Here is a 19,080-nt window from a genome sequence, read left to right on the forward strand (position 1 = left end):
CTTTATCCATTCATCTGTTGATGGACATTTAGGTTGTTTCTGTGTCTTGGCTGTTGTGAATAGTGCTGCTATGAACATAGGGGTGCATGTATCTTTTTGAATTATAGCTTTGTCTGGATATATGCCCAGGAGTGGGATTGCTGGATCATATGGTAATTCTATTTTTAGTTCTCTGAGGAAGCTACTATCATCTTTAACCTGCACTTCTGAAGTAAGCTTCAAATTCTTTCTTTATTTAATCCTGTTGGTTTCCCCATATTCCATTCTCCCTGTGAATGGTAGAGTGTTCTTTTAAATCAGTTTATGTTATACACTCCTCAAAATATTCCAGTATCTTCTCATTTCAATTAGCAGAAAATCAAATGTCCTGAGGGATGTCAGCAAGATGGCAGAATATTAAGCTCCAGATCCTCCTCCTTCCCATGTAGACACTGATTCAACAACAATACACAGAAAAACTCCCATTACAAGAAATTCAGAAACTGGTTACAAGGCTTCTGCACTCCAAGGAAGTGTGAAACCAGACATATCAAAGTCAGTAGGAACATTTGTGGCACTCTTTCACCATAATCCCTCCTCCTGGAAGAGCGCCATGCAATTGGGAGGAAACTCTAAGCTGTTGGCTTCTCCCTGGGGAAGGACAGAAAAGACTGGACCATATATCTATTGCTCTAAATTTTTTAGGGCACTTTCAAGAGAATGGCCTCTGTCTTCTGTCTTGGAATGTTGACAGGACCCACAATAATGCCCACTCTCACCACGTCTATTCAACATAGTACTGGAAGTCCTAGTCAGAGCAATTAGGCAAGAAAAAGAAAAAGGCACCCAAATAGTAAAGGAAAATATAAAATTATCTCTAATCACAGGTGACATGATCTTATATATGGAAAAACCTAAAGATTCCACCAACCCCCCCCCAAAAAAAACAAAACACACCCCCCTCAAAAAAATAATCCTGTTAGAACTAATAAACAAATTCAACAGTTGATGAATACAAAATCAACCTACAAAAATCAGTTGTGTTGCATTGCTGTAGACTTACAAGCAGCAATCTGGAAAGGAAATTAAGGAAACAGTCTCATTTACAATAATATCAAAAGGAATAAAATACTTAGGAATAAATTTTACCAAGAATATGAAAGACTTCTACACTGAAAACTATAAAACACTACTGAAAGAAAATTAGACACAAATCGGAAAGATATGCCATGTTCATGTGTTGGAAGACTTAATATTGTTAAAATGTCCATAACATCCAAAGCAATCTATAGATTCAATGCAACTGCTACCAAATGGCATTTTTTTTACATAAATGGAAAAAATAATCCTAAAATTCATATGAAACCAAAAAGAATTCTGATAACCAAAACAATCTTGAGAGAGAAGAACAAAGCTGGAAGTATCACACTTCCTGATTTCAAAATGTTACAAAGCAATACTAATCAAAACAGCATAGTTCTTGCATAAAAACAGACATTGAACAGAATTGAGAATGCAGAAGTAAACACAATGGATCTTCAAGTGTGCCAAAAATATGCAATGGAGAGAAGATAGTCTTTTTAACAAATTGTGCTGGGAAAACTGAATATCCACATGAAAAGAATGAACTTGGATCTCAGTCTTGCACCATATAAAATATCAACTCAAAATGTCTTAAAGACCTAAATGTAAGACCTTAAACTACAAAACTCATAGAAGAAAACGTAAAGGGTAAACTCCTTGACATCAGTCTTGGCAAGGACTTTTTTGGATATGACACCACAAATAAAGGCAACAAAAGTAAAAATAAACAAGTGGGACTACATCAAGCTAAAAAGCTTCTAAACAGCTTCCAACAAAATGAAAAGGTAATGTATGGTATGGAAAAAATATTTGTAGATCGTATATCTGATAAAGGGTTAATATCCAAAATATATTTTTAAAAAGCATACAATTCTAACAAAAAACAAAACAAAGCAAAAATTCAATTAAAAAACTAGGCAGAGGATCTGAATAGGCATTTTTCCAAAGAAGACATACAGATGGTCAACAGGCACATTAAAAGATGCTCAACATCCTTAATCATCAGAGACATGCAAATCAGAACCACAGTGAGATATCACCTCACACCTGTTTGAATGCCTCTTATCAAAATGACAAGAAATAACCAGTGTTGGCAAAGATGTGGAAAAAGAGGCTGTCATGAACCAGTGATGGGCATGTAAAATGGTCCAGCTGCTATTGAGAACAGTATGGAGGTTTTTCAAAAAAATTAAAAATAGAACCACCATATGATCCAGCAATCTCATTTCTGGGTATATATCCAAAGGAAATGGAAACAGAATCTGAAAGAGATATCTGCATTTCCGTGTTGATTGCAGCATTATTCACAATAGCCAAGAGGTGGAAACAACCTCTTGTTGTTATATAAGGTATTTAAAGTAGTCAAACTCATTAAAAAAAAAAAAAAAGAATGATGGTCGCCAGGGGCTTGGGGAGGGGGAAAGGGAGAGCTGTTGTCCAATAAGGTTTCAGTCATGAAAGATGGAAAATTCTAGAAATCTGTACAACATCATATTTATAGGAACAATACTGTATGGTTAAAATTTGATAAAAGGGAGAGCTCATGTATGTGTTTTACTTTAATATAATAAACCACATATTCTAAATGACAGGGCTACACTTCCTCAGAAAGCTTAAAAAAATAAATAAAAAATAAAAATTTCATTATCTCAAAAGCTCTTAGTGCATTTCCTTCTGTCATTCTCTGATGCTATAGCTCACCTCTTCCCAGTCTCAGCTCCACTACCTTTGAGCACAGCTGGGTTGCACTTTTTTGTTCATTATAAGCTCATCTTGAACTAAGGACCTTGGAGTCCACTGTTTTCTCGGTCTGGAATGATTTTCCCTTACATCTACATTTATTTTTTTGTGATTCAGGCCTATTCTCAAATATCAGGCCCACAGGAGAAGCCTTCTTTCTAAGCACTCATTTCGAACTTCCCTAAATTCACTCGCCTTTAAAACAGCATGTTGGTTTTCATTTGGTTTTCCTGCCATGGTATATATTTATACCTAAAAACTATTTGTATATTTGTTTACTTTTTAAGTATAATATAATAATTAACATAATAACAAGAATATTCTTTTTTTAGTTAATCATCTCCAGCATTAGAGCAGTGACTGACCCATAATAGATGTTCAATAAATCTTTGCTGAATATTAAATGAGTTTAATATTTGAAATCAAAATCCTTAGGTGAAACCCTTGAAAACCACATGAAATGATATCCTCTTCTAAAACTTCCTTAACTCTTTCAAATATGGAAGATGCTATTTCTCATCTCAACTCCTTTTGCATGTTATTCACACATTTTTAAATATATTATCACTTTCCAGTTACCTTACAGGATTACTGTGAAAATCAAATAATAAAGAATATGAGAATGAACTTACACATTATAATGTAGCATACAATTCTTTTACAGCAATGTGGAATTTAAGCTATTTATATATGTTCTATTTCTCTTGTCAGTTTCTGATTACTTTAGGGGCTGCCTTCATTTCCATTTTTTAAATCTTGCTGTCCTGCAAAACCACAGTACAGTAAATTGCATGTTTTGGAAGTTGATTAAAAAATTTTATTGGATACAAAACAGAGAGGCAGCAAATGTCCCGGCAGTATTGGATCTGCAATAGTTTGGTTCATATTGGCCTTACTGAGTATACTATAAATTATCAAACCATATCAAAAAACAGTTTAAATTGAAAACCTCGATTGCCGTTTAGACCTCTTAGGCCATTATTTTTTAACTATGTAGTAAATTAAGTTTATGTTTCTTATTAGATGATTCAGAAATTCATTCAAACATATTTCTTTATGCCCACTCTGTTTCAAGTATTTGAGAAATGACAGTGGATATCCATCTTGTTTTTAAAAATTCACAGTCTAGTTTGAGAAAACAAGAAAATGTGATAAATTTTTATAGAAAAAAATGTTTTCAGTGTGTTATGTGTGGGTGCAGGGAAGAGGAAGTGGTAGGGATTGCACTTTGGGGAGACATAGAGTGAATGGTGTGTGTGTTTGAAGGATGAGTATAAAATTGCTAAGGGCTAAAATTGTTAAAGCATCCAAAAGTATGTGGGCAAGCATTGTGCATTCAAACTACTGTAATTATTAAGCATATGGAGTATAGAGTTTTAGGGGATATGGCTTATGATAAAGTATCTTCTTGATCTGTCTTTTTGATCTTTGTGTAGGTTGTTAAAATTGACAATTGGGTTATAATTAGAAAAATTGTACAGACAACATGGTTTATGGCATGCACTAGGATAAAGGAACACTGAGAACCATTCATGGTTGGAGATTGTGAATCTCTGGTGACACCAGTGCACAGATCTGTTTGATTGTCTTCACCATGCAGATGGCATATAATGGGATAGTCTTAGGGTATAACGGGCTTATAATGTGATGTAAAAGTTGGCTGTATTGGTAAGAGTATGATTGTAATGGTAGAAGGTAAATTTGAACCTGAATAGAAATATAAAGTTCCATTAATTATCAGACCATTTGAACATAATATTTTATGTATATATAAAAACATCACACATGCCTTTTTCTGTGCAGGACATTTTATCATATTTTCTCATTAATTAAAATTCAGAAGTGCAATATCTCAGAGTTAAACGATATTATGGCTCCTATAGATTTACATTTCCTAAGGAAAACTATCTGGAATACAGTTTTAAATTCAAAGTTGGTTTGATTCCATATTTTACAAACTTTGACATATATGTGGCATGCTAGAAAAATTTAGCACTTTATTTTCTTACAAATTGGAATCAAGATGTTATATATTATATTTTAATTAAAGCAACAAACTTTCATATAAGTTAAAGAAACTGAAATATTCCAAAAAAGGGAGAATCATATTCCTACACTTTTTATAGGAAAAGATAAGCCAGTTTGCTGTGGAAATAGTTGAAGAAAATATACTAGAGAAAAGCTAAATTCTTTCCATTCCATTGTAGATTTATGATACCCACCACTAAGTATCTTTTTGTGTATGCGTCAATTTGAAGCATTTATGTAGTTACTTTATAAAATGTGTGTTTTCAAAAAGTTTTTCAGAACATATGGGAAACTGTTTTAAAATTACACAAAACCATACATTATATGAATAGAGAACCAGAGCTCTAAGAAAAGGCACACAAGTATTAAATATTCATTATCAAGACATTATGCAAGTACTCTTGTCTCTTAATGTTTAACTTTAATTTCCTTCCAAAAAATATAAAGTCCAAAATATAATTAAAATACTTTGCTGTTATCTGAATCATGGGAAATAATTCCAATAATACATGCAAGTTGCATGTATTGTATCATGTAAGGAGTAATGCTACTCTTGCTTTTAAAAGACATACTTTATTTCCCCAGCAGTGGTGGTAGATTTTGACTGAGTAATCCAGGTACTCTTGACTGCGTCCATACCTCTGATTAATTCTTACAGAGCTTCCATGAGTTATTAGACCTCTTTTACATAGGAGAAAATTTGGCTAAGGTCACATGACTAATAAATAGGACACTCAAAACTGATAGAAGCACAAACCTGGTTTCAACTGACGCTTGACTGCCTGCACCAGGTTATGCTAATCATTGAGGGTATGAAGATGACAATTAAATTCTGGCAGGAGGTTGTAGTCTCGTATGGAAGACAGAGAAGGAAATGTGTAGGTCATGTGATAAATATCACTATAGGGGAAGAAATGCAATCTTTCCTTTTACCTTTTAGGTTCTTGACTGGGGCTCCTGGAATAAGACCAGTTAATAAGAGAAAAGCATACAGATTTATTTAATATAAGTTTTCTGTGATATGGGATCCCTCTTAAGGAAATTAAGACCTGAAGAGGCAGTTTGAGGCAGACACTTCCATACTGAGTCGGACAAAGAGGAGCAAATCGTGAAACAGTGACAAGACAAAGGGGCTTGGGCCATTTAATTAGGTAGAGAAGTGACTAGAAAGATATGAATAAATTTAGCAAGGTTTCTTTTTTTTTTTTTATAAGGTACAAATTTCTTTTTTTCTTTTTCTTTTTTTTTTTAACTTGTGGGTTTATTTATTTATTTATTTATTTATTTATGGCTGTGTTGGGTCTTCGTTTCTGTGCGAGGGCTTTCTCTAGTTGTGGCAAGCGGGGGCCACTCCTCATCGCGGTGCGCGGGCCTCTCACTATCGCGGCCTCTCTTGTTGCGGAGCACACGCTCCAGACGCGCAGGCTCAGTAGTTGTGGCTCACGGGCCTAGTTGCTCCGCGGCATGTGGGATCTTCCCAGACCAGGGCTCGAACCCGTGTCCCCTGCATTGGCAGGCAGATTCTCAACCACTGCGCCACCAGGGAAGCCCTAGCAAGGTTTCTTTATACAGATTTCTCTTGGTCTCCATTTGCCATCTCTGGTGAGAATGTTTCTTTCCTTCCAGAACAAGGAGAACATCTCCTATATTTGAGTTTTATGTCCTGCTTTTTGTAAGATCGAGGTGCCCTTTTGCATCTGATGATTTTCAAGTGTCTTTAACTTCAGATTTACACACCAGGTGGCGTATTTTGGGGTGGCAAGTTCTGAACTCCGTCATGACAGTAGAGAGAACAGGGGACCTTGGGAACAGAGTGATAGTCCCCGAGAACTCACTTGGGAAACTGGTGATGTGCTGGTTATTAAAACAGAATAATGGGCTTTTCATTTAGAAGAAACAATGTATACAAAGGCATAAAGGCTAGCAGGAGTGCAGCCTGGTCAGGAGACAGTGAGTGTGATAAAATATGAGTGAGTCGTGGGGTTTCCCGGGCAGACAGCAAGGATGAGAGGGGAAGTGAAAAGGCACCAAATATTGAAAAGTCATGACTTTCGTGTGAGTTTTTTATTCTCTTTCGCAGGTGAGGCAAAGACATGAAGGAATTTCAAGCAGGGGGTTGAGGAGATGATAAGTAGCTAGAGGGTAGATTTCAAAGGGAGAGGCATTGAGGGAGACCGTTGTCACCCCTTCTATTTGCATTGTGTAGTGGTACATGCTGGGGTTGACACAGTTATAGCATAAGATATGGCTTCTGACTTCAGAGGAAAAAGAGGGGGAAAAGCAAGACCTGCACATTTTCATATTTGTGATGAAAGCTGCAGAGAAGACTGTCACCAAAAATAAGTTCTCTGGAGTTTAGAATAGCTGTCATCCAGCATTGTCCCATGTTTTTATTCTGATTTTCCTTTCCTTCCTTTCCTTCCTCTGTATTTTATTTCCCAAAGCCTCCTTCATCTCCAAAGTCGTGGAGAATATACTGTTTCAGCTCAATGGTTGTTAAATCAGGGTTATGGTCAGCTCTGAGTAACAGAAGCATGAAATACCTGTGGCTTTACAAAGACTGAAATACTTTCTCTCTTAACTGAGCTCAGAAAGGCAGCCCAGGGCTCATATGGGAGCTCTGCTCTACAGTGTTCTCTGGGATAAAGTTGCTTGTTCCTCTGTCTCCAGGCTATGACTCTCATTCTCATGGTCCAAAAGGGAGCTCCAGCCATCACATTCAGGATTCTAGTGGCGAGGTGGAAGGAGGGGAAAGAATAGGTCAGACACATGCCAACAGTCTTCTAGGGAAATTTCCTGGAAAGTTAACAGACAGTACTTCTGCTTGTATTCCATTGGCTAGAATTTAGGAATTGGACCATACTCAGCTACAAGTGAGGCTAGGAAATGTAGTCTTTATTCTGGGGGAGTGAGGTACAGAGACTTATGTTTGGCATCAGATAATGAGGCCACTAGGAGTCTCTGTACCAGTAGGATGCCTTTAGTACTTTTTCATACTTTAAATCAAACCAAATAATCCTTTTAAAATTAATTTTATGAATCCTATCATGTGAAATACAGACACACACACACACATACACAAGAACATAAATCACAAAAGTAGTGTGATAGGTAGAAATATTTATGGAAGACATGAAGAAATTCGAAATATTCATCACTCTGACAAATACAGATAAGCAAGGAAATATTGCATTTGATACCATCAGTTTCTTTTTCTATTTTCATTTTCTAATTTTTTGAATAATGACCACTAGGCATTATGAAGATTAGAATCAGCAACATGAAAATTGGGAGTAATTCTATGATATTAGCTGTTGCAGCCGGATCGAACAATATGGTGAATATCATCTTATGTATACATATACTTTCAGGACATTGCTCTTCCTACTTCTATGTATAATTTCAGGAATATATGAAATATTAAAATAAAACTCTACATAAGCATGTTTGCAATAATCTAAAAATAAAGTGTATCTTGAGACAGAAGAATAATGACAATGTGAATAGTCTCTGTTTTATATATATATATAAATACACATATACACACACACATATGCCTATGCCAACGTAGTAGGAATGTTCATATACGTATTTGATCTCTCTATATATGAATAAAATATTACTCATAATGGCATACAGTATATGTCATTTGCAAAGTTTACTCATGCATATTTGGCTCAATATTTGAACAGCTTCCTTAATTTCCTCAAACTTAGTGAGAAAGCAGGATTTGATTGATGAAATGAAACTTTGTTATGTAGTACCTGCACTTCTTTGATTGTGACAGGCTTTTAAGTAAAAAACAAAGTATAATGTTAGCCACATCAAAGCATGCTTTTAAAAAGTTGTTGTTTTGGGGTTTTTTTTGTAACACATTCTTAGAATTAAACGTTCTAAGTTGAAACTTGGTATTTTAACACCACTCTTGCTGCACAAACCCTGAATTAATATGTCTATTTCCCATGTATTTATCCCTTCATTCAACAAATAATTAGTTATTGGCTACAATATGAAAGGTACTTCACAAACCAATACAGGAAATGGCAAATACATAAGACACAGTGTGAGAACTCTAAAAAATCTGACACAAAGACAAATTAAATAGCACCTATATAAAAATTTAAAATGGTGGTCTGCACAAGTAAGAAAGAATTAGATAAATGTTATAGTAATTCAGAGAAGCAAGCAGTTACATTGAACTATGTTATCCAAACTTTCAAGTGAAGAATTTGAGATTTTATCTTACCATGAAGCTAATAAGTTAGGTTGCCACAGTTTTATAGATGCTGGCAGAACACACAAAACTCTGGATCAAAGGCTTTATTGCCCACAGCACAGCGGGCAGCATGAGTTTCCCTTGCCCCTCACATGCCATGGGGAGACAGGAAGCAGCTAGGTATATGCCACACACATAGTATATTTGGATCACAGCTAAAGGACCCTGCTTTTTGAATCCCCTGTCTTATAAAGGGTCTGCTAGCACACCTTTCCAACCTTTTTCCTAGAAAAGTACATTATCTTTATAATCCAATCAGAAAACAAATCTACCCACTTCCCCCAAAGGAGAGGGAAGTATCTCTTTTTTCCAAGGCTGTTTGATATACAGACATCCTTGAAAAGATAGCATGAAACAAAGCTGTCAGTGCCTCTTGCTCAGAAAATGTGCAGAAACACAAAAGACCCGAAGAGAATTGTCTCCCAAAATAGAGGAGTCTTTGTAAAGAAACACCCTTTAATCCAGGCCTCAGAGGATAGGTTTTACTAAATGGAGGTTGGAGAATAAGGCTTTTAAGGCAACCAAAGTTGAATGAGCCATGTCAGGAAGTAATGCCTACAAGTACACATGTAGTGTTTTTTTGTTTGTTTGTTTTTTAACATCTTTATTGGAGTATAATTGCACATGTCGTGGTTTTATCACCATCTCTGTGAAACTTAACATTTCCAACAGAAAAACATTATGTAAAAGTTACTGCTTCTTGTTTTATGTATGTTATTATTTAGATATTTCATTATATTTTAAACAGAGCCACATTTTCAAATAATATAAAGCATTTTACCTTTAAATACATATGTTTTAAATATATAATAAATATATATGTTTTAAGTGAATGCAACTGATTATGTGCAAATCTTGGGGCTATGAGAATATCCTAAAATGGTCAGATTGAAATCAAAAATATTGATTTGAGAGCCAACCTGGAAATAAAACTTGCAACAAATTTAGGTGAAGCCCTCTGCAATTTCATGTGATTTATGAGTATTTGCACTTTGACTGTAAGCAAGAGCTGTTTAATCCAGTTGACACCTATGGAGAAGAGTAAAATGAATTATTAATCAGATAAATTATCAATTAAGGAAGAATAAAACACTAATGGAAAAAATAGTAAAATTGAGAGTAGAGAACAGGAAGGAAAAACCAAAATTTAGAAGCCAGTATCATTGGAAACTGAATAAGAACTAGACTTAGAACAAGAGAATGATACTGATATTATTTATCATTGGATCTGAAAATGATGGAAACCATAGTTCCAGAGTCAGATATATACCTGAGAATGCATCTTGCCAGCAATAGCTATTATGCCTGTAAACACCAACCTAAAGGATAACTTAAGGTTTTAGAACACAACATCCTGAAGGTAGGTAGTAAGTACACACATACATACATACAAACACGCATGCATACACACACAGATAGATAGTAGTAAATTTATTTTTATTAAACTGAAAAAAAAGCTTTTGTTCAGTATTTGTAACTTTTTCTTTATATATGTACCCCAGAATTCCAATATAATATAAATTTTGTTATATTTGAATCTGCCTGGAGGTATGATGGATTTCAATAATTTACCATGGAAAAGTTAAGTTACATCATTTTCAAGATGTATCACCCTCTCATGAAGAACAGCCTTCTCATCCAATAGATTTACAGGTTTGACATTTGGGAAGACCCCCTTCTGTGCACTGGGCATCATACTACCATTAACACGTATTTCTCCACACAAGATGTCCTTATATATCTACAATGAAAACATTCCAAAAATATGAACTTTCCATCATACTTTATCTTCTTTTGACATTTTCTACTTTAGCTAAGCTTGCTCTATGCAAAGTCAGGTCAATTCTGACCACTAATATATAATGCTAAAGTTTAGAAGTCGGTAGCAATTATAATCCTAGGCTTTTTGAACATGTGAAATAGTATCTTACATAACCCGACACATATGGAGAATGGAAAGATACATTCATAAAATAAAGCTGACAGAGTATTTTTTACAAAGAAATTTTCAAAACAAGAAAAAGAGCAAAGAAATCTTTTTAAAAAAAGCAAACAGAAGGCATTCTCTAGACTTCTTTGGAGTCCCAGTTTTATAAATTAAGAATGAATTGGAAAGAAAATCCAGTCAAAGGCCCAAGTTACAAGCAATACATTTGGAGTGAATACGACAATATTTTTCTTTGAGAATGGTGCTTACTCAGAGCCCTTTGAAGGAATGACTATACTTATAAGCTATAAATGGCTGATCGTTGAATCTTGGGTGATGTTCACATAAGTCAGCATAAGAAAAGTCTTAAATGATACACAGTTACTAAATCATAAATTCAAAGGATTAACTGAACATGCTTAAAGATAATCCAATAAAAATTTGTGTTCATAAATGAGAGATGTGAAGCTCAGAGAATAAAATGCTCATAAACTGATATTTTCTACAGAATGAGCATTTGAGGTCATGTCTCTTAACTCAGTACAGTGTCATTAATTCTACTACAGAAGAGGGAGTAGTTACAAAAGCAAGAGGACTAGTATCTGGAAGCAGCATTGAATCACTACAATTAGGTACTGCAATGGGGAGAGAGGTCTGCGTTACACATTAGTGCAGGTAATGCATTATTCGGAAGGAACTTTGTGTTTAGAGTATTATGGGAGTAATGCTTTTTATAAGACAATGTTTTCGTTTTCAAACAGCAAAAGCCAACTTTGGCCAAGGAAAGCAACAAATCAATTTATTGGAAGAATATTATGTAGCCGTCAAAATTGGTGAGAGGCCTTAAAAATCAGGTTTGGCAAGAAGTAGGAACAAACAGAAGTTAGGTAGTAAGAAACAATGTCAGGTACTCACCACTGAAACTGCACGTCCAAAGTGACCCTTAATTCATGCAGCTGCCACTGAACTCTGTCCATCATGGCTGCTGAGCTCACCAGGGCTACATCTGGGTCTTAAGACCTTTACCGCTGCTGTGAAAAATAATGTCTCATCTTTGCCTACATCCATCCATCATCTGCTCCAGGGTATGGGAGCCTGTAATTAATATGCACATGTCATTGGTGCAAGTTCTAACTAAAAGGTTAGAAGAAAGAAGTATCTGGTCCCTAGGTGTTATGCTTATGTCTCTGTTTATCAGAATTCATATATTGGCGTGTTCCAGGAAAGCAGGAAGGGTGTTTGAAGGCTGCATGCTGCTTAGTTTAAAAAAAAAAAAGGAAAATGGCTGTAACATATTTTTATTATGTTATTCTCAACCAGTGGTTTATTTTATTATTATTTCCATTTTAATTCTAACCTGTACAGGGATGGATTTCTTGATACAAAGCAGACAATTTTCACATTTGGATTTCTGTCCTCTCATTATGTAGTATATCAAATTGCTTTCAAAAGTACAGTAATGATGTTTACATTTGCTTTTTTGTTCCACAGAGCCTTACTTACCACTTCTCATAATTGTCATAATAGAGATTCATAAACATATAATGCATAGGTAGATTAAAATGTATTTATGTATTTTGAGGATGCCATTCAAGATCATTTTTGTAAAGAAAACACTCATTCTACATATCTGTAATGCATTACAAAAGACACTTTCTTCACCTTCTACTCATGAATTATGCTTTGTTAAGTAACTTGGCATAAAAGGCAAAGATGTTAATTTCATTTAAAAATCACACCAAATGGTGTAAAAGTATTAAGAAAACAACACCTTTTATATATTAATCAACTTGATTTCTAGAAGAAAGGCTAGTTAAAGTCTCTTTCTTGAGATCTGTGACTTGAAAATTAAGAAACTTTTGATAAATTAAAAATAAAACTTTAAGAGTATCCAGATAATTTATTCAGTGAACTGAAGCAAATATTAAAATCAATTATTCATCACAAATGAGAAAATTGAGACTCAAAATTAGATGTTTCACATAAGTGCATATTGTAAATTAATTGTCAAAAAAAAGAGAAAGCCTCTGTCTTCTGACTTTCCTTCCATTGCTCTTACAATGTTGGAGCTAAAATGGTATTGCTCTTTTTTAATATGTTAGGAAAGTTTTTGAGTCATTTTAATTTAAATCAATGAAAAATGTATCTTTGCCCTTAACAAATATTATACATTTTAATTATATTTGCCAGCTGACTAAAATAAAATCCCAGTTCAAATCCAGTATAATTCTTACACAGTTGGTGAGGTAAGTATTATTATTAACCCTAATTTATGGGGAGAGCTACTGATAGAGAAAACCACCTTGCTCTGGGTCTTGTGATTTTTTTTTTTCCATCCCCTACTTAGTTTTCTCAATTGAATAGAAGAATTATACTATGACTGATTATTTATATTCAGTTTTTTAAATCATTTATATTTTCATGTCAACCACCTTGCAATTCATTTAGGTCTACATTTCAATTTGTGCTGATTTGCAAGGGTGAATTTTATGGAGTGAGAAAGTGATTCATCTAATGTTTTTTTACTAGATGGGATAGCTATAATCTTGAGTCATTATATTTTTTTCTAAACACATGTTGAAACATGCATATATAAACATACAGCAAAACATGCTACACAGTTTTATGTGTTTTCAATAAGCTAATAATCTTAGTCAAGCTTTTCTCTCCCAAATCCTGTCTTTTGTCTTCCAGAAATGTTTCTCAAGTTTTACTTTATTGTCCAGTTGTACTAAAACCTAAGTCCAAGTCCTCAGCATTCCTTATTTGAAAATCGAAATATTTTCCCCTCTGTTCTTTTTGCCACCATCCTTTTCTTCCTTATACCTCTCTTGGCATAGCCGCTAGAATTTTGTGTAGTGTCATTCCCAAGCTTGAATCACTGTCTTGCCTGGAGGTAAAGACCACATCCTAGAGCATCATCTGAAGGCCTATTAAAACCCATGCAAGCTCTGATTCAGTTGTTAATATTACTCATGTTCAATTGTGCCAATCTTATCCCCAAACGTGGAGTAACTTTCAGTGACATACATTTTTTTCAGCCATCTTCTTTCTTCTATTTTACTTACTAAACAATTTCAGTACATACTTGATTGCTGTGATAGTTTGTGAAAACTTTTCAACCCTAGGGAGTATTTTGTTGAAATTGTGTGAGTCATATGTAGTAGAAAATTGATGTACAGAATGTGCAGTAAGTTGTATCACATCTAACAAAAGCAAAATGAACACAAAAACAAATATAAAATTTGCACTTAGAGTGGAGTCCCTAATAGATCAGGTAGTGTAAGAGATCATACTAACTCAGGTCTGGGCACATACTCATGGTCAATTTTTGAGCATTTTAACACTCCCTAGGGCTTCATTTTTGTTGTTTCTATGTATACTTTGAAATGATACATATATAATATATATTGATATATATGTTCAATTATATATATACATATATAATTGAGAATTAAAAATACAAATATGTATGTCCCTGTAAAACTGCAGCGTGCAGGCTTATGCCTGGCTGTGTGTATGTATGCTTGTGTTTATTTCCAAAAGAACTTGCATGTGTTCTTTTCCTATCATCATCACCCTGCAAAACAGTATAATTTGCATTCAGAGCAAATACTTATAACTGCCATGTTTTGTAATGTATATAATTTTCTCTCTTTTGATTAGGTAGGAAATGGTTGCCCCTGTTCACCAACTGTGAAGACCTAGGATCACACAACTACAGCTTTGATTCTCCAAGTGTTTCAGGATGTAAATGTAGTCTGACCTTTCCCTGCTGGACAGTTAAATCATGGACACGCTAAACAATTTAATTTGGACTGTCCTTCCAAAAGATGCTTTGGCTTCTCTCTCGAATGCTCACTAAGCATTTGTAGCTGACAAGGAAAAGGAAGAAAACTGTGAACTGGAAAGTTATCTTACAATGAAAATTACGAGCACATCTTGCATCTGTCCAGTCCTCGTGTGTCTCTGTTTTGTGCAGAGGTGTTATGGAACTGCTCAACACAGCTCCATCAAGGGAACCAGAAACCAAACCAAACACATCGAAGGTGAAACCGAAGTCCACCACCGTCCCAAAAGGGGATGGGTTTGGAATCAGTTCTTTGTTTTAGAAGAACATATGGGACCAGATCCACAATATGTTGGAAAAGTAAGTTTTTCTTTATTGGTTTGTTTTTTCCTCTCCTGGGAAATTGGGAGGTGGGATGAGGGTGGAGTTGCAGTTGGATTTGAAGAGACATGGCACTTTAAGTGAATTATGTTATAGAATGCTATTTCTTATTCTAAACATTTTAAAATAATAATTATAAAAAATGAACTTCACCAATCATGTCACATCTCCCTAAACATCGGTCCATACAGACTAGACTGAATGTTCTTTACCAGCATATTACTCTTTCTGTTCTCTCATGTAAAATGGAGACACTTAATTAAACACACAATTCAGTTATTTCGTCTTTATTACCATGAAGATATATTAGAATTCACCGTGTCATTTATTGGTATGTTGATACTTACAGTTTTTTTAGTCTATTGCTATTGCACATGAGGCTAAAAAGAAGACACTATATACGGCATCTAATATATTTCTGCTAACTGTTACAGAGACGGTATTTGAATTTATGTCAGCCTTTAAAAACACATGGATATTTTTCCAATCCCCCAAATTAATTTCCATACAAATATCGATATATTTAAATATAGATTAGATATAAACTGGGTGTACAGGTTTTGTTAAAATCCCAAAAGAATGAAGTTGACAAAATGACCAGTAACTTCAGACCAACTTCCCTTTCTCTCAGAAATGCAGACAAGACAATTTAATGGCTTGTCAAACCCTTTAGGAAATTGTGCGCTCAGTAATAAGGGACGGTTTAAGCATGTGTCAAGGCTCCAGGGTAAAGAATAGAGTGAGAAGTAGAGAGACCTTCTAATAGATTACTGATTGTTGGAAGCAGGCACACTTAGGTTTGTTCAGTACCTATGGGAGAAGCAGCAATCACAGCAGTAGAATCTTTATGACTGCAGGCTCAGTGACTTCTGCCTCCCTGCTTGACTATTTATTTTCACTTTAACACTGTTAGTACTAAAAAAAAAAAAAAAAAAATAGTACTCCATCCAAGCCACAGTGCTTCCCTAATGTGTAGGCAGTACAGGAGCACAGCCATCTGTTCTGCCCCTCTTCCAACACGGACTGGGTGGCAGCTATATTTTCCATACAAGGCAGGAGCTACGGAGTCAGAATGTGAAACACAAAAGAGATCTGGAACAATTCTATCATTTTCTTATGTGCATATTAAAACAAGAAGGAAAACCCCTCATATTCATCCTATGCTTTTTTCCTACAGACTGTTCCATGAAGTAAATGTAGATAAATGTACTAAAGTAAAAACATAATATATTGAATTACTATAAAGTTATTTTTGTTATGAACTTCAAAATCCTTTTTCTATAATCCTCTCAATCCTTGAAAAGGAGGGGGAAAAAAAAAGGAACAGAAAAATGTTTCCTTTGTAGAGTACCAAAAGGAAAAATTATATATTATTAAAAAAAATTTTATGCATATTTATTATCACTTTAACTAAAAAACGGAAACAAAAGTTGCTAGAAAAAGTTAGGGCAAGATCAGATAGCTTCTCATTTTTTGGTGGGTCACCTAGTTTGAGTGAAGAATGAAAGCTCAATCAGTAGACTAGTTGCAAACAGTCTTTCTGGGCTTGGGTGCCAATGAACATATGGTTGAGAGCTTGTTAGCCATCAGCAGGTGGTGAGGGCTGTGAATCTGTTCCTTTGTGGAGGTTCTGCGGAAATCGGTATCCATTCTGTTGTAGTATTAACAGACAAATTTAAAGGGTCACACCCAAAGGTGTGGCCCCCCTATTCCCTATCTGACCTGGGGCCCCTCACTCATTCATAATCTTTCTACTCAATATTCATCTGCCTTTATGAGCAATTCTAACTTGATTGTGTGGATTCATTGCCCTCATCCATAACCCCCTACATACGTACAAACACATGTACATACATACATACATATACACCTACATACATATATATGTACATACACAACTGTGACAGTTCAAAAAAACCTGCAAAATTCAACAGTCCATATGTACTTATAATAACATCCTGTTCCATTATTTTTATTAGAGAAGAGAATTTATATTTCACACTTATAAATACATTCATAATGAACGAGAGCCATATATTTTCAAAGTGTTCCTGAATAGAAGATAGAATCATTACAGTTACTATAAGCATGAGACGGGAGTACCTCCAAAGAGCTGAAAATTATCTCCTTTACTCCCTTCTGTCACTGAAATTCCAGCAGGAATTTTGTCAACAGAAACAAAATAATAATCATATAATACAAAATAATAATCATACAATACAAAATAATAATCATACAATAATCCAATGCAATATTTGTTATTAAAATAATATATTTTCTACATGAATTATATAAGTTTGTTTCCAGTCATCCTTGAGCTCTGGATAGTAATTTTGTGTATCTATAGTTATATTTCACATTATAAAACAACATCTGAAACTTTTGATAAGAGCTCGAGCCAAACTGTTTTGATACTTACCAATTTCTTTTATATTTTTTATAATAATTTTCTTTGACTTTTCTTAGTGATTGGGTTTATTATGAGGGAATTTATTTTGTTGACATTGGTCAATATGCATTATTCACTACTACGAGATTTTTTTTTTTTTAATGAGGCTAAGGCCATGAACATACGGCAGTTTTAATGGTACATAGTATAACTATATATACATGTATAATACATACACCATCTCACCATTAAAATATATATATAATTATACATATATACAGATAAATATAATTGACAATCCATAATTTTTTTTCAGAGTGTAATGGCCATGAGAAATCAAATACCAAAACTAGTGTATGAATATATCTCACGGATTTAACCTCATGGACTTATTAAAGATCTTTTTAAATACTTGAAAGATTAGAGTAAGGAAGCTATAAGTAGTAAGTAAGTCCTTTCTTTTTGGAAAGAAAGGACTTTTGTTTGCAAGTAAGTCCTCTCTTCTTGGAAAAAATTATGGTAATGTCATTATAGTTTTACAACAAAAATGTTCTCTCTTTTCCAAAAATTATGTAAAAACTAATATAGACCATTTAATCTGTTTTTATTTTCAAAATTGAACAGAGCTGAATGAATTCCATTATAACTAAGAACATAATTTTGTATAAAATATCACACACATCCTAAAGTGCAGGCCATGTATCACACCTAGCATTAGAGTAGACTCATTGCCTTCATGAGATAGTAATGATTAGTGAGTATAGAGCTGAGTTTGAGTTAAGGCTTCTCTGCTTATTATCTGTATTACAACTAGCAAGTGTCTTAATTCCCTGCATTTCTGTTTCCTTACACGTAATGCTGAGAAATACTGTTAGACATTTCTGTTACTAACTCAAGTGTGTTATAAAGTTTGGTTTATAGTTTAGATTATGGGTTAGTTAAACCATAGCCTGTGTGCAAATTCATCTAGTTGCATGTGCTGGTATTGCTTGCATACTAAAAAAAAAAAAATTAACTATTGAAAAAATTTAAGCAATAATATTTTGTGATACATGGAAATGAAATGAAATCCAAATTCAGTTTCTGTAAATAATGTTTTATTGGAATACAGCCAGACTTACATTTACATATTGTATATGGCTGTTTTCAATCTACTATGGTAGAATTAGGTAGTGGCAAGAGAAATTACAGTCCACAAAGTCTAAAATATTTACTAATGAACATTTCCAGAAAATATTTGGAACCCCTCTTTGAGATATCTGCCTCACCTAGTAGACTGTGAATGCTTTGAAAGCAGGTTCTGGGACTACTTCATCTTCATTTGCACAGAATCTACCTCAGTGCCTATTGTAATGATCAAATGTGGTAATTCACTGGAAAGGGCTCCATAAACTCTAGCCTTTTGTAGTCATGTTAATGGTTGTGATAATTATTTGAAATTATTGAGACAAAAATCTCTGTTTATAAACTCTCTGTTTATTCATCTC

At 34.3% G+C, this 19,080-nt stretch overlaps 1 protein-coding gene across 8 annotated transcripts in view; it reads left to right on the plus strand.

The window, feature by feature from the left end:
• Positions 1-19,080, plus strand: part of CDH18 (cadherin 18) — a 988,723-nt gene that overhangs the window by 648,472 nt on the left and 321,171 nt on the right. For all 8 annotated transcript variants that reach the window (XM_082453751.1, XM_082453750.1, XM_082453747.1 and 5 more), the window contains one exon: positions 14,700-15,183. In XM_082453751.1, coding sequence (XP_082309877.1) covers positions 14,956-15,183 — 228 coding nt within the window. In that variant the 5' untranslated portion in view covers positions 14,700-14,955. The remainder of the gene's footprint in view (positions 1-14,699; positions 15,184-19,080) is intronic.

This window comes from Balaenoptera physalus (assembly GCF_965194825.1).
Source record: "Balaenoptera physalus genome assembly, chromosome: 3".
NCBI classification, from domain to species: Eukaryota; Metazoa; Chordata; class Mammalia; order Artiodactyla; family Balaenopteridae; genus Balaenoptera; species Balaenoptera physalus.